The 16,242-nt window shown below is 45.9% G+C and overlaps 1 protein-coding gene and 1 long non-coding RNA gene across 6 annotated transcripts in view; one reads left to right on the plus strand and one right to left on the minus strand.

Annotated features, from left to right (window-relative positions):
- Positions 1 to 13,609, plus strand: part of LOC143845223 (uncharacterized) — a 44,477-nt gene extending 30,868 nt beyond the window's left edge. Inside the window, exon 3 of the long non-coding RNA XR_013234325.1 lies at positions 13,562 to 13,609. This is a non-coding gene — a long non-coding RNA (uncharacterized LOC143845223). The remainder of the gene's footprint in view (positions 1 to 13,561) is intronic.
- Positions 1 to 16,242, minus strand: part of CDH20 (cadherin 20) — a 204,499-nt gene that overhangs the window by 16,231 nt on the left and 172,026 nt on the right. For all 5 annotated transcript variants that reach the window (XM_077353433.1, XM_077353430.1, XM_077353432.1 and 2 more), the window contains 2 exons: positions 9,819 to 10,072; positions 913 to 1,049 (listed from right to left, as the gene is read on the minus strand). In XM_077353433.1, the coding sequence (XP_077209548.1) occupies positions 913 to 1,049; positions 9,819 to 10,072 (391 nt within the window). The remainder of the gene's footprint in view (positions 1 to 912; positions 1,050 to 9,818; positions 10,073 to 16,242) is intronic.

Raw genomic sequence — 16,242 nt, forward strand, 5'->3', positions numbered from 1 at the left:
ATGGTAGGTAGGATTGGGCATGTTATATACTTGCAGGTTTATATGAGGATTGGGGAAGAGTGTTTATTATTTTTCTTTGGCTTTTATGCTGCCCCTCCCCAAAAAGTGGGCTCAGGGTGGTTTATATCAGGGGTAGTCAAACTGCGGCCCTCCAGATGTCCATGGACTACAATTCCCATGAGCCCCTGCCAGCATTCGCTGGCAGGGGCTCCTGCGAATTGTAGTCCATGGACATCTGGAGGGCCGCAGTTTGACTACCCCTGGTTTATATAGTAGCAATAAAATGTAGTATTAAAATCAATATACATAGTTAAAACTGCAAAACATAATAAAATCTAGTATAGCCCCCCCTTTTTCCGCCAGCAGCACCTCTCCTGCCCACCTGTATATGTCCACCCAGGGGGGGGGGCATGGAAAAGACAGGGGAGAGGCTCATTTAATATTTGGCTACCATGACCTCAACCATAGGCCTGGTGGAAGAGCGCTGGTCTACAGGCCCTGTGGAACTTCACCCACCTAGGTGATCTGTCTCTTAAATGCAGGTAAGAGGGAATTGACATCTGCACTCTGGATTAAAAAGGAGAGAAATTACATGATGCAAATTATCAACCTCCTTCTTCATCCTACTTCTTCCTCTGTACAAGTGTGTAGGCCATGGTTGGTTTTATCTCCACAATATCTCACTTTCAGGGTATGAAAAGAGGGCGATGCATGTAGGACATGGGGTTGGGGATATATTTTGCTGATGCATTTTGATAGTTGTTCCATTTCTATCTTTATAAAACCCAATAAAACATAAACTGGAAAGGGGTGGGTGGGAGGATCCAGGGTCAACATCTGCTCAAGGACATACCAATGGAACAACTTTGATCCCCCCCCCCCCATTGTAATTGTGATTTCAGTTTGCCTTACTCATCTCCACGGCCAACACTGTGATGTTGTGCCAGGCAACGTCCTCCCGATCCAAGGGTCGTGCGGTCATCAAAGCGCCAGTTGCTACGTCCACGTAAAAAAAGCGTCCCGGGTCACTGTTCCTGTCGATGGAGTACCTACAAATGACATGATGAATACCGTTAACATTTCGCATCTGGTTCCGAATCATTAGGATGGTTTTCACACTCTGCTTTGCTTTCCGTTTCAGACATGCCATTGTAAAACAGTGGTTTGGGAAAGAACTAAGCAACTTTGGACCCCTGTTGAATTAGTTTAGGGTTGTGCAGGGCGGTGTCCGAATCGGCCATTCCAGACCACCGCAGGCTGTGCGCATTCTCCTCCCTCCGCTGGCTGCGGTGGCCTGGAACGCTGGCTGCGGTGGTCTGCGGTGGCCTGGAACGGCCAATTTGGATGCCGCTGTGCACAACCCTAGTTCAAATGCAAATCGAAACACTTGCAACAGCACAGAAACTCCTGTGAAAGGAATACAGTTTAAAATAACACAATTAAACACCAGATCCTAACACATGTTTACTGGCACAATTGTCACGTCTTCTGGAAGTCACATTTCTCCAGTGAAAGGACAAAAGGAATTCTGCTTTCCAGATGTCCTATCTGCATTGATTAGGCGGAACAGGGGAGTGGGGACAGCTAATTTCAGATATTTTTATCATTCTTGGCAATGTAGAAGTTTGACGCTTGCCACATTTAGAGTACTGCAAACGGTTCTGGGTAGCCATTTCAAAAGGATTTTTTGAGCAAGAAAAGACACCAATATTGACAAGAACTTGGAGTATTTTCATATGAGCAAAGGTTGCCAAGCGTGGGTTTTATTTGAGCTTAAGGGAAAAGATGACAAAGGAATATGTGGAAGACCTTTTTAAAATTATAACTAGAGAACACAAAGAAAGAAACCTTATTTCTCTGCAAATTTCAACTGCAGGTTTTTATGCCTGGCACCTGATATAATATCAAGCCAATAATTAGAACAGGGGTGGCCAAACGGTGGCTATCCAGATGTCTGTGTACTACAATTCCCATGAGCCCCTGGATGTGCTGGCAGGAGCTAATGGAAACAGTAGCCCATGGTCATCTGGAGAGCCCCAGTTCGGCCAACCCAGGACCAGAGGGAGCAAAACACACCCAGAACAGGAAAAAACTCAAGGAATTAAAGTGAGGGCCAAAAAAAATTTAGGGACCCACAGGGTACCATGAAGGCCGCTAGCTCAGGAGGTTTAAAAAAAAAATCAGACAAATCCATTAAGGATCAAAAGGTATCTGCTGGGAAACAGAATTTCCACTTCAGAGGCATCACACCCCAGAGTACCAGATTCTGGAGAGAGAAAAAGGACGGCTCCCACCTTCTTGACCTTTTTGTGAGTTTTTGTTAGCCATCTGCAGCTGGACCCAATGGACTTCCTCACTGAAACCAATGGGACTGAACAGTACTTGGTTTTGGTACGATTGTGTCCAAAGCTTTTTGATGTTCCAGAATAGCCTCTAGTTCAGCTTAATTAATTAACTTTCCTTTGTTCTCATTTGTTGAACTTGGGTTCAAAGAAAACACACAAAATAATGCAATACTCTTTTCAGCATCTGTGGAAATGTAGTATTTTGAAGGCCTCTCTAGGATAAGAGAAGACAATGCCATGCTTCTTGATCAATCTGAAAAGCTCATCTTTCATGTCTGATGGCTGAATGACTTGTCTCAAACCAGTTATCAACTGGTTACCAACAATTCAATCACATGCAAAGCCTTTCATGGCCTTGGACTAATATATTAGTTCCACCATCTCTAGGGTTGTCAGCTCAAGAAGAAGAAGATTTGGTTCTTATATGCCACTTTTCTCTACCAGGAGGCGTCTCAAAGCTGCTTCCAATCGCCTTCCCTTTCCTCTCCCACAACAGACTCCCTGTGAGGGAGGTGAGGCTGAGAGAGCCCTGAGATTTCTGAAGAAGAAGAGTCGGTTCTTATATGCCGCTTTTCTCTACCAGAAGGAGTCTCGGCTTACAGTCACCTTCCCTTTCCTCTCCCCACAACAGACACCCTGTGAGGTGAGTGAGGCTGAGAGAGCCCTGATATCACTGCTCGGTCAGAACAATGTTATCAGTGCCGTGGTGAGCCCAAGGTCACCCAGTTGGCTGCATGTGGAGGAGCGCGGAATCAAACTCGGCTCGCCAGATTAGAAGTCCGCACTCCTAACCACTACACTACTCTGGCTCTCTAGGCTGGGAAATACCTGGAGATTTTGAGGGAAGGTGGGATTTGGGGAGGGGTCTTAGCAGGGGATAGCACCATAGAGTGCACCATTGAAAGATGCCATTTTCTCCAGGGAACCTATCTCAGACAGGTAGAGATCTTTTGTATTAGCAGAAGATCTTCCCATGCCACCAGGAGGTTAAATGCTGAACTCTCAGCGACACCAAATATTGAAGTCGCAGCCCCTTTATTTATTTCCTTTTACTGTCTCAGTTTCAGAATTCATACAGAAGTCTTGCCAAAATGTGCACTGACTGAACGATGTTTTCTAACAAGTTTCATCAGCGGCAAGGCTCCATTGCTTAAACCCTGTCACTCCAAAAGCAAGACATGAATTCTTTCAACCTCATCCCCGGCCCAAAGGAAGCGCACCTAGCCTTGACCAGGGCCAGGGCCTTTTTGGTCCTCCCCCCTACCTGGTGGAATGAGCTCCCGGGTGATCTGCGGGCCCTGCGGGATTTGTCAGCTTTCCGCAGGGCCTGTAAAACGGAGCTCTTCCACCAGCTCTATGGTTGAGGCTGGGGTCAGCAAATCAGGGACATCGCCCCCCCCCCCCCAGGAGTTGGAGTGTACGCTACTCCCCTAACCTTTCCTCTTCACCTCTTTGATAATTGGGGGAGGGATGGGATTTTTAGCCGTCATGTTAGTAGATTGATGTTTTAATGTGGATTTTAATGGGGTTAGTTGTTGTGACCCACCTCGAGCCTGTCGGGAGAGGCGGGAAATAAATCTAAAAAAAAATAAAAATAATAATAACCTTGTTTCCTGGGGGACACTGCCGTCTGAGTCCTACATCTACACCAGGTCCCCCCAGGAAACTAGGATGAGTCAGGGAAGGAGGCCCGTAGAAGTTCTTCATTTCGTCCTGGTCTCAACCATCGGTCTGGTGGAAGAGAGCTGTGAATTCCATTGAAACCATTTCTCCGTGAACCAGTTTGGGACGCAGGCTGAGTAGGGCTGCCTGATTATATGGCGTCCTTTTACAAGAGAATTCCAATCAGGAGAAATACCTCTGCCAGCACAGTACCTCATTTCCCCTGCACGCTGTGAACTGTCATATAGAAAGATTATTATATTCCCCCTAGGCCTGCTGCCATCTACGTCAATTAGTACAGGGCTGGATAGTTTTAACTATCAGTAATTAAAATTGGTTTTGTGCTGCTAAATAGGCTGGAGGACAGGAGACGCAAGGGTAGAATCTGTTGAAAAAAGACTTTGTGGCAGTCCGCCACCTGGAACGAACACTGCAAGGTTTTGCAGGTCCATCCAGCTTCCACTAACGCAGTCTGGAATATTCCCAGTGGCCTTAATAGGTCTGATTCAGGAATCCAACAGTAGGATGAAATGGCTGCAGCCGTCCATATTTAAGAAGGTAACCAATTGTTCTGTTGATCTCTCCAATGTCCAAGTATCTCCAGCAATCCCTTTGAATGGTGAAACCGCCTTATTCTGAATCAGTCCCTTGGTCCCTCAAGGTCATTCTTGCCTACTCTGACTGCCAGCAGCTCTCCAGGGTCTCAGGCAGAGGTCTAACGTCACCCAAGGATCCTTGACCTGGAGATGCTGGGGGTTGAACCTGCGCTCTTCTGCATGCTAAGTAGATGCTCTGCCACTGAGCAAAGAAGTCTCACAGTGTAAAACTGAGCACATGAACCCTGGAGAAGGAGCTCTGTGTCATATCAGGAGGGGAATATATCTCCCTAGCATACCCTGGGGTTTCTTGATGGCCCTGGGTTTTCCGAATGGGTGGGAGTGATTTTTTTAATATATTTTGTAAATTTGGTAAACATTTAATGAGTGATATGACTATATGTTGACGTGCCGCTCCCCTCCCAAAATGGCCAGTGATGGACCTGGGGGTTGGGTGGGAAGGGGAGGGACCCCTGGGTGGGCATGATCTCAGCTCTGCTTCCCAACCATATTCTGTATGATCACACCACTTCTGGAGTCTCTTGAAGCCTGAAGAATGTTTCAGAGGGTTCTCAATGGTAAAGAAGTTGAGAAAAGCTGGTCTAATGGACAGGATCCAATCCACGGAGGACAGCTTGACCATGGTTTAGAGTTCTGGACTAAGATCAGGGAGACCCGGGTTCAAAACTCCAATCTGCCAAGGGAGCTTGCTGGATGAATTGTCACACACTTCCTAACCTATCTCACAGGGTTGTTGTGAGGACTATATGCAGCAGGGAAGAATGATGTCAGCTGCTCTGAGACTCCAATGGGGAGAAGTTAACAAAAAATGCTGATAAAATCCTGATGTACCTTAGTTTTGAGCAAATTGTGATAGTTCCCTGGCAATTCCTCTTGCTGTAGTTAAAACTTCTTTACGAGCTGAGTTAGGCCGCTCCTGGCTCAGATTTCAGCTCAGCTATGCATTCACTGGCAGTACACAGACAAGCCCCTTGCAATACAGGATCATCACACCAGGCTTCCATTCAGGATTGTTTAAGGCAGCCTTTCTCAACATTTTTCCTGTTGAGGAGCACCAGGAGTGGTGCAGTCAAGCAGAATATTGTTTGGAAGCATAGCTGTGTACATGCCCACCCAGGGCCCCTCCCCTTCCCACCCCCATCACTGGCTATTATGGGAGGGGGGTGGGACAATATGACCATTTATGGTCATATCCCTGGATAAGTGCTTAACAAATTTTAAAAATATTTTAAAAAATTGATTCACTCCGACCCATTTGGGAAACCCTTCCAGGGTTGTCAAGGAACCATGATTGAGGAAGCCTGGGTTTCGTGGAGTAATGCATGTGAGGTATGTAAATATGGATTACAGGACTCCATATTGGTCTTGAACACATGACTGAGAAGTCTCTGCTTCATTCTCAGATGGGCTAAGACTTTGTCTTGGGTCCGCTGGCCATTCTCTCAGTGGACTGTGACTTCCTTGAGACCCCTGCCGAAGCCCAAAATGTGTTCAGAAATAGGAACGGCATGAGAGGATGGGCAGAGATCTGCAGCAGGAGGCACTGAGATGGTCCAGGTGATGCTGACTCTAAACTTCAGGGATGGGGTTCCAGAACAGTTCTGTAAGGATTCCTGGGACAAAGGTGAAATGCTGCTACGGAAATGGATAACGCTGTTTTGGGAGAGAGGAAATTGTGGTACCCAGCACTGGAAAGATGCTTGTGGGGGAAGCTTTTATTTTGTGCAAGAACAAGGGGACAAGGGGTGGTGGGGAGGTAATTGGAAGATATTACCCAAGTTGGAAGATTTATTTAGGAAATCTGCACAATGGCTTTGTAAGACTGTAAAAGAACGGTCATTTGCAAAAAGATCTATTAAAAATTTCTCTCCTGACGGTTTAAGGCTAGCTTGTCTCTGAAATTGAACATGGCCTTGTGGTTCGCAGCCCAGCATTAATCATGCATGTCACAGAGCACAGGTGGAGGCTTTGTATAACTGCATTCTCTGCACATGTTCCCCTGTTATTAATCGCTGGCTCTCAGCGCTAGAGTCCATTGAACTGTTTACATAATCTCCCTGAGTCATTCTGAATCCATCAGGCCCTGATTTCAGCAATCAGCGACGTCCAGTGTGGGTAATCCGGCTGTCAACAAAGCTGGGAATAAGAGGATTGGAGAATATCCTTTGGGAATTTGCTCGGGCTTTTTAAAATTCCAGTGCCAAATATAACTTGGCCATTTTAACGGAAATTAGCAGGGATATCCCAGAACTAACCCCTGCCTCCCCACCCCCCTCCCCCAGTGTAATGATTATTAACACGGATGCTCCCTGCAGACGACAAAATAATACAAATTCTGTCAAAGCACCACCCATGTTGTACGTTTGCATTAAACCCCTGGTCTCATTCTTACTTGGCATCTGCAAAAACGAAAAAGGAACAAAAACACCCACAGTTGACTGACAATGCTGTCAGAATCCCTCAAAATCTGGAAGTGGTGTTGCAAGTACACCCGTTCTCTGCATTTACATCTCACCACTCATTTAAGCCTTCTGCAAAGGCAAGAACACGCTGACTTCAATGGCCCAAAAGTAGCCTTTAATGAAATGTGTTCCATCTAAGGGAGCCAGAACGGGCCCCGGTGAACTGCTTGTTTTCGGAGAAAATTCTTCCTCAGTGGCTTGATTGTGCACAGTAATATTGTTATGCATCCAGTTCTATTGTCACCTACAAGACGAAGAAGAGTTGGTTCTTATATGCCACTTTTCCCTACCCGAAGGAGGCTCAAAGCGGCTTACAGTTGCCTTCCCCTTCCTCTCCCCACAACAGACACCCTGTGAGGTGGGTGAGGCTGAGAGAGCCCTGATATCACTGCTCGGTCAGAACAGTTTTATCAGTGCCGTGGCGAGCCCAAGGTCACCCAGCTGGTTCCATGTGGGGAACGCAGAATCGAACCTGGCATGCCAGATTAGAAGTCCGCAATCCTAACCACTACACCAAACTGGCTCTCTGCACTCCTAACCACTACACCAAACAAATAGCCTGCTGGGTCAAACATTCACTTGTAGTGCATGGGGATGAATGTAGGCATAGTCCATGGTTCCCCACACACTACAAGTGAATGTTTGACCCAGCTGGCTAGGGGATATTTGTAGGTGACAGTAGGATTGGATGCATAACAATATTACTGTACACAATCCAGCCACTGAGGAAGAATTTTCTCCGAAAACGAGCGGTTCACCGAGGCTCATTCTGGCTCCGTTAGATTGAACACATTTCGTTAAAGACTACTTTGAAGCCTTTGAAGTCAGCTTGTTCTTGTCTCGCAGAGTTCTGTGACTGATTGGTATTTGTTTTTTGCAACTTGTTTAAGCATTAGCAGAGTTAGCAGCCAGCAGCCCCCTGGGTCTGGTGAGCTGTCGCACTGATGTCACAACTGGTAAAACCCAGATGCGATGTCTTTAGATTACTGTCTGCTATAACACATATCCTAAAAATTCCCCAAACAATCTTGCTATTTATTTGCTCGCTTCTTTGGAGCTACAGGGTCAAGGATATCTTACCATGTGACACTAGTCTGGCTTCCTTATGGACTCTCATCAAGCATAGTACTGTAACGCATGGTTTAACATTTTGCACATGGGTGGCATTTCCACCATGCCCCAAAAGAAGAGGCAAATCTTCTTGCTTTGAGGGAAGGCTCTTTGGGCCAGAGGAAAACATTCGCAGTAGTAGCCTGAGGCCTCAATATCCATCCCTCTGTCTTGTCTTGCCTTGACTCTGTGCTTGACTCTATGGATGGCCTCTCCCTCCCCCAAGGACCTGGAAAGGCTGCAGGGTGGAGCCCCTTCCCCCTCGGGAAGGGAACTCAATGGCAGGGTCAGCTCTCACATAGCCTCAGAGCCTCAGAGCGAAGTAGAAGGCTAAGAGGATGGTCAGGGGTGGGGGACGGAAGGTGATTGGCTGGCTGCTGGACAGACAGGCAAGCCGGTTGGAGGAGGAGGCAGTCAGGGGCGGGGCGGCTGTCCTGAGTGGGTGTTAAGCCCTGAGTGGCAGTTAATCCATGAGACCAGCTCCTCCTCCAAGCCCTTACCAGAAATATTAAGTGGAAGATAAAACAAACTAACAGAGAAGTCTACAATCGAGTGTACAAAACCTGTTCAAGATCAGCCCTGGCATTGGCCAGGTGAAAGGCTCTTCAAGGCGAGATCAGGGCCGTGCAGGATTTCAAACAGTTCAGCAGAGCCTGCAGAACAGAGCTATTCCACAAGACCTGTAGTTGAAGCCTACAAAATATCACAAGTAGCTGGCCTCCCTACAAACACATAGCATTCACAGATCTGTATGGTGTAAAGCGAACATCGGTAACACTTTACCCCCCCCCCCACCCGGCTGAAACAGAAATGATACTCCTAGGCTTTTTAGGATTTTCAGTGTTTCCTTGTTAAATTTTAAAATTCAGCTGTGTTTTTATTGTAGATGCCATAAGCCTCTGGGGAAGGGCAGCATATAGATTAGATCAGGGATAGTCAAACTGTGGCCCTCCAGATGTCCATGGACTACAATTCCCAGGAGCCCCTGCCAGCAAACGCTGGCAGGGGCTCCTGGGAATTGTGGTCCATGGACATCTGGAGGGCTGCAGTTTGACTACCCCTGGATTAGATAACAAACAAACAAATATCCTTTCTTTATATCCTGTCTGAAGAGTGAAGTGCAGCTGCATTGGTGACAGAGGTTTCATATGTCCCTGCTGACTCAGTGTGTGGGTTAAATTTAGGGTTGCCAGCTTCGGGCTGAGTAATACCTGGACATTTTGGGGGAAGTGGATCCAGGGGACAGGAGGGATCTCAGGAGGGTATAACACCATTGAGTTCACTCTTCAAAACAGCCATTTGCTGCATGACACCTGATCTTGGTTACCTGGAGATCAGCTGTAATAACGAGAGATCTCCAGGTTTCACCAGAAGGGTGGCAACCCTAGTTAACCCTGGATTTACTGAAGCCTTATTCAGTCCTCATTCTGCTACCAATGCCTGGCCGATGGAGACTGTGGCTGTGCAAACTGGCCTAAAGTAACAAAAGGCTACCCAACTTAACGTCATCCAAGCATTTCTTTGGTTTGGCCATTTGCACCTGCATTCCTCGTTTCCCACCATAACCCTCGCAGCCCTAAGACTTAACACAGTGGATATTAAGAGTGGTGGAAGAAGAAAACCTGATTGAGTTGTTGGTCACATCAGGGTCCTTGGCATAAATCATTTGTATGGTGGTCCCAATGTCCACATCTTCAGGTACCTCCACAAAATAAAAGCTAGGCTCAAACACAGGGGGCTCGTCCACGTCCTCCACGCTGATGTGGACTGTTGCGGTGTCACGGAATGGGCCTAGGTTGAGGAAACGCATCTCCAGGTGGGGATTGGCACCCTCGACTTTTAAAGTGTAGCTTTTCTTGGTCTCGAAGCTCAAGGGCTAAAGAGGAAGAAAGAATGAGAAGAGTGCTTCTTAGACTTTACAGAATTGTACCGCCCCAGTTTCAGCGAATGTCTTGTGCAAGACCCTTGAAATAAAACATTTTTCTACTAAAGTAGGGTTGCTGTCCTTCAGGTGGGGCCTGAAGCTTTCCTAGAATTACAATGATCTCCAGATGATGGTTCCCATGAAGAAAATGGCAACTTTGGAGGGTTCTCTTTTGGAGGACCTTTCATTCCTTCTGCTCTCCCTCCCCTTCTCAAATTCTGCCCCTGCCCTCAGCCACTACCTGTAAGTCTCCAAGAATTGCCTACCCTAGAGTTAGCAACTCTAATTTAAATCTGTATAATAAGTTTTATAAACAGAAAGATATGATAACCCTTCACATTTACTACTCTCACTGTAAGTTTCCTAAAGAATTTGGAGTGGAGGGCAAGGCAGGGTTGTTAAACTATAGCGCAGTGGTTCTCAACCTGTTGATCGGGACCCCTTGGGGGTCAAACAACCCTTTCACAAGGGTTGTGGCAGGGCAAACAATTTGGCTGGGAGGGGGGGCGCCACTGTTGCTGCTCCTCCTGCAGGCGCCACAGAACAGCCTTGCAGGGTAGAACGAGATAGAACGTTTGTCTGTCTGGAGCGACGGAAAAGAGCGAGATTGGCATGGTGGGACAACAGGCAGAACTGAACTAAGAAACCCCAGGAAAAAAATCAATGTATATACAATCATGAACAATGGACCTTCATGCCACTGGTCAGTTTCGGTTTAATTTCTGTGAAAGAACACTGGCATAATTTTATGGTTGGGGGTCACCACCACATGAGGAACTGTATTAAAGGGTCTGTATTAGGAAGGTGGAGAACCACTGCTATAGAGGAATAAATTTAACTGGTAATATCTGTAGTTAGGGGTGGCTTCTGGTTGCCTTTAATAGAGATCAATTGGGTAGGAATGTAGCTACAAAGATGCATTCAAATGCAAATTCCACTGAAAATATTGCATCATACATGGTGTGCTCTAGCTTGATGTAAATTTGGATGCATGTCTAATTTTTGCCATAGTTCCTGGTCCAGCAAGTGACAAAATAAAAGTCTGCTGACTAAACATTGATTTCCTGAATGATTTTGGGTTCCTGACAAGGAATTTAGGTACAAACATAATAAATGGTTTCAAGAGCAACACAGCTACCTGTAATACTGAGAGAATGTTGGCCTGTCTGACAGGTTCTTGTAAATACTATTGAAATAACATAGTTAAAACTTGGCCATATGAGATACGCTATATAAATACTGTGTGTTATAATATTTTAATAGACATAACGGACCCAAAGTTATTGTGATGGGCAGGGTCAGTTTGGCCTCTCCCTAACAGCAACCAATGGGAGCTGATGGAATGTTGAGGAGAGACAGTTGGAAAACAGCAGTTGGGGAGTTGAGAGGGAAAAGAGGACATTGGCTGAGAGAAACTGTGGAGAAGGGCTGCTTAGAGCTGACTGAAAAGGTTCAGTTTGTAGCAAGGGATCCCCAATTCTGGAACAAGGAAACTGTTCAAAAGTTCAAGGGAAACGAAACCCTGTAATCTCTACCTTACTTTCTGTAGTGTTATATTCAAACCATCAATAAAAATTAATGAGCCCCGGGGAAAGAAACACATTCACACAGACACAGACACACACCCCAGTGAAGATTTCAGCCTATGCATGTTTTAAGACATGAATAAATAGTGGCAGCATGTGAGTGGGACGGTGTGTGGGCCCCCTACCCCACTGCCTCAAGGGCCTGTTATTAAAGGGGGTCGGATGACCCTGACTGCTGAGGTCTTTGTGAAGACAGAATCAGGTGATTAGCCGTGTTGGTCTGAAGCAGCAGAGCAAAGTTTGCATCCTTTGTTGTGTTCAACAAAGTTGCATTCCAGGTAGAAGCTTGCACAAAAAAGCTCATACCTTGAAGAGGACTGTGATGGTCTAAAACAGGGGTAGTCAAACTGCGGCCCTCCAGATGTCCATGGACTACAATTCCCAGGAGCCCCCTACCAGCGAATGCTGGCAGGGGGCTCCTGGGAATTGTAGTCCATGGACATCTGGAGGGCCGCAGTTTGACTACCCCTGGTCTAAAAGGTGCCACCAGACTCAGACTATAAGAGGACCTGAGAGGTGAAATGGCCATGGCTCTCTAAAGACTTTAAATAAAAGGAGAAGGCCTACCCTTAATCTGAGAGAGAGAGAGAGAGAGAGAGAGAGAGAGAGAGAGAGAGAGCGGGAGGGAGGCTGGGGGGTGGGAGTTGAAGGCACCCTGTGCAAATAAGAGAAAGGTGTCATTCTGCTGACTCCTATGATACCAATGGTTAGAGGGTTTCAACCCAGGCTTGTTTTTCACGGAACTCTTTAGGGCTTTCCAAAACATTCTCCCCTGGCTGGTTTACTCTGGTTATTATTATGGTGCCTTTATAGGAAGCTTTTAGCACAGAGCAAATGTGATACTGAAAAGCACCATGCTGCCAACCCAACCCCCCTTTGGCAAATGCAATTCTGCTTCATGCTGCGTGTTCACACCCCTCTCTTAGTACCCTTTACGTAGCAAGGAATCAGCGCTGATAATTGTACTGCAGTGGTACCCAACGTGTATGTTTTTATGTATAACAGTAAAATGATAATTGAAAAGTGACAACGGCAAAGCAGTGCCTAGGAATGACCAAAGAAACTTCATAAAATTGGATGTGGAAACAGTTGCGAGGGTCTTATGGAACATTATGAGGCCTCCCGCTGATCGTTTAATTTCCAGCCATGCAACGGTTATATTCTCTTTACTATTGCAATAATGGGGTGTTTAGTGCTGAATATTCACAAAATGGAATCCTTTTAATTGGTACAGATCTTGATCAAAACAAAATGTGAGCCACTTTAAGCAGCTGTGCTGCTTTTAGGGACAGCATTTTTACTGGAAAATCCTTTAAAAATGTTTTTTGTAATTCTTTAGCACAACTTCATGGATAACTCTGTACTGTCTGCTCCAACTGACAGTGGCTCTCCTCTTTTGGAAACGTCGGGAGTGGGCGTCTCCTGAATGCAAAGCTTTGCCACCAAGCTACTATCCTTCCACTCACATCCACTCATATCTTCCTAGTAGAAGAAGAAGAAGAAGAAGAAGAAGAAGAAGAAGAAGAGTTGGTTCTTATATGCCGCTTTTCCCTACCCGAAGGAGGCTCAAAGCGGCTTACAGTCACCTTCCCTTTCCTCTCCCCACAACAGACACCCTGTGGGGTGGGTGAGGCTGAGAGAGCCCTGGTATCACTGCCCGGTCAGAACAGCTTTATCAGTGCCGTGGCGAGCCCAAGGTCACCCAGCTGGCTGCATGTGGGGGAGCGCAGAATCGAACCTGGCATGCCAGATTAGAAGTCCGCACTCCTAACCACTACACCAAACTGGCTAGTAACTATTCATAGATTTACAAAGATGTTTATTGCATCAAATTTATTTATCATATTTCCAATAGCCACTTATTGGCCGTGACAGCTGGACGATGAAAAAATTGGTCAAGAGAATCCATTTCTTTGAACTCTTGTGCTGGAGAAGTCTTCTGCGGATTCCACGGACAGCAAAATAAGGAAATACTACAGCGCGTAAAGACTGATATATCACTGGTAGGCAAAATCACAAAACTCTAGGTCACCTACTTTGGCCAAATCATGCGATCCAACTCAATGGAGAAAGCAATTATGCCAGGACTGGTCAGTGGAAAAAGGAAACCAGGCCGACAAAGAACACGGTGGTTAGATATGATCAAAATGGACATTGGCTGGAATGTTATACAGCTAAAAGAAGCAGTGCAAGATTGAAAATCTTGGCAATAGTTGTGCCATAGGATCCCCAAGAGTCTGACTCGACTGAATGGCTAACCATCATCCTCATGATGCAGAAACAGCCAAACATTTATACTGAACAATATCAAATATACAGAATGACAATGACCTGGATAGCCCAGCCTAGTCCAGTCCCATCTGATCTTAGAAGCTAACCGGGATTGACAGAGGCTAGTATTTAGAAGGGTTGACCGTCAAGGGATGCCTGAGTCGTGACGCATAGGCAAGCATGGCAAGCCACCTCTGACTGTCTTTTGCTTTGAAAGGTCCACAGGGCCTGCTTAAGTCAGCAGTGACCTGACAGCAAAAAATAAAAAATAGTTAAGGATAAGAAGGTAATGTTTAATATTACAACACTGTGATGATATGTCTGACCTTATCTAGGGCCAGGGCTTTTTCAGCCCTGGCCCCAACCTGGTGGAATATGCTGCCAGCAGAGGTCCATGCCCTGATAGAACTATAAAATTTCTGCAGGGCGTGCAAAATTTCTGCAGGGCATGCTATTCTGCCAGTCATATGGTTGAGGCCAGAGCAAAGAACAAAATCAATGTGTCTCCCATGTGTCTCCCACCCTCCCACCATACCCCCAACTGTATAGGCTGGGAACAAGGCCAAGGGGGAGAATATCGGGGCACTTAGAATGATGGTTTTAGATGTTTTTACTGTATATTTTAAATTGGAAATTGTCTATTTCAATATTTAACATGATGTACACCACCGCCTTTGTAGAGAGGGGCAGTTTATAAATCTAATAATAAACACATAAATAAAATTTGTTATAGCTCTATACAGAGTTTCCATGATCCTGAAGCTTGGTGTAGTGGTTAGGAGCATGGACTTGTAATCTGGCGAGCTGGGTTTGATTCCATGATACCCCACATGCAACCAGCTAGGTGATCTTGGGCTTCCCACAGCACTGATAAAGCTGTTCTGACCAAGCAGTAATACCAGGGCTCTCTCAGCCTCACCCACCCCACAGGGTGTCTGTTGTGGGGAGAGGAAGGGAAGGCGAGTGTAAGCTGCTTTGAGACTCCTTCAGGTAGGGAAAAGCGGCATATTAGAACCAACTCTTCTTCTTCCTCTGACTCTCTAGGCCAGCACATGGTAATGGCTGCCTCCTCGAGACTTCAGTTAAGAGCTCTATCTGCTCTGATGGACTCGGCACAGAGGTTTTATCTCCTCTCTTTTCCCCACTCATAGACTAGGGTGTAAGCTGCATGGGGCTTTTATTCCAATCCCAGATCGATTCAGTCCCTGCCCTCTACACAGAATGCGATTTCCGTTTGGATTTGGGGCGATTTTAATTTTCCTTCTGCAGCAAGAAGGATTGATCCGGAGTCACCCTACCTTTATTGTGCAATATCTTGGAGTGCTGAATATCCTGAATATATTCAGAAAATCGCATTGTTTTGAATCTGGGTTCTCCTCTGTGGTAGAGGACCCATGATTGGCTACAGGTGGTCATGTGACAAGCCTGACTCAAAGCCGTTCTCTCAACTTCTGTCGGCCTTGTATTTTTTGTGTGCCTTCTTCGTCCGTCCCCCCTTCAAGAAAAGAAAAGATTTTTTTCCTCCCTCCTCTGACTTCTTGGATCCTCTCCCCCCCTTTCAAGAAAACAAAGAAAGAGTCTTCATTTGCCCGCCCCCCTTCTGAGCCTCCCTAACCACATGCAGAAGACTTTCCTGTTTCAATGGGGAGGGGGGGAGAGGAAGAATCGAGTTCAAAGCGATCTGAATTCAACAGGATTGACAATGGAATAAAAAAAGTAAGTGCAGACTCTGCCCAGGTCAGGCTGGGTCAAAGAAGCTTTTCCTGGAGATCTCCAGTTCCTTCCTTCCTGAAGTCTTTATAGAATTGAACAACTCCAAATCTCTGTTCCCTGCTTGATGGGGAGAGACTGGACTCTTCTATTGGCTTTAGATAGACCTATCAGAATTTTCTGAGATGAGCCTGGAAAGCAATTGGACTGACTTCTTCCTACCTGCCTGTTATCTGCCTAGAGAGAAAACCTTTAAAAAAGAGGTTTTGCTTGGTAATGGTTTTGCTAGTTTAAGACCTCCCCAAAACATGAGCATTTCTTCACACCCTGTGTTTCTCCAAAAATAATGAGCTCAAGGCAACTTCAAAAATGAAGTCAAAAGACTCTATAAAACACAATGAAACTAAGACCAACACAACTCCCCTAATATACATTCAAATTAACATGTTCAGGAGTGCAACTCAAGAAAATCAAAATATCAATAAAACCAAGACTGCCTTGCACTCCATTCTGATAATGTGCAAGGAAGAAATCCTTGCTGGTATTCCAGTTCAC

Source organism: Paroedura picta, chromosome 9, assembly GCF_049243985.1.
Source record: "Paroedura picta isolate Pp20150507F chromosome 9, Ppicta_v3.0, whole genome shotgun sequence".
Lineage (NCBI taxonomy): Eukaryota > Metazoa > Chordata > Lepidosauria > Squamata > Gekkonidae > Paroedura > Paroedura picta.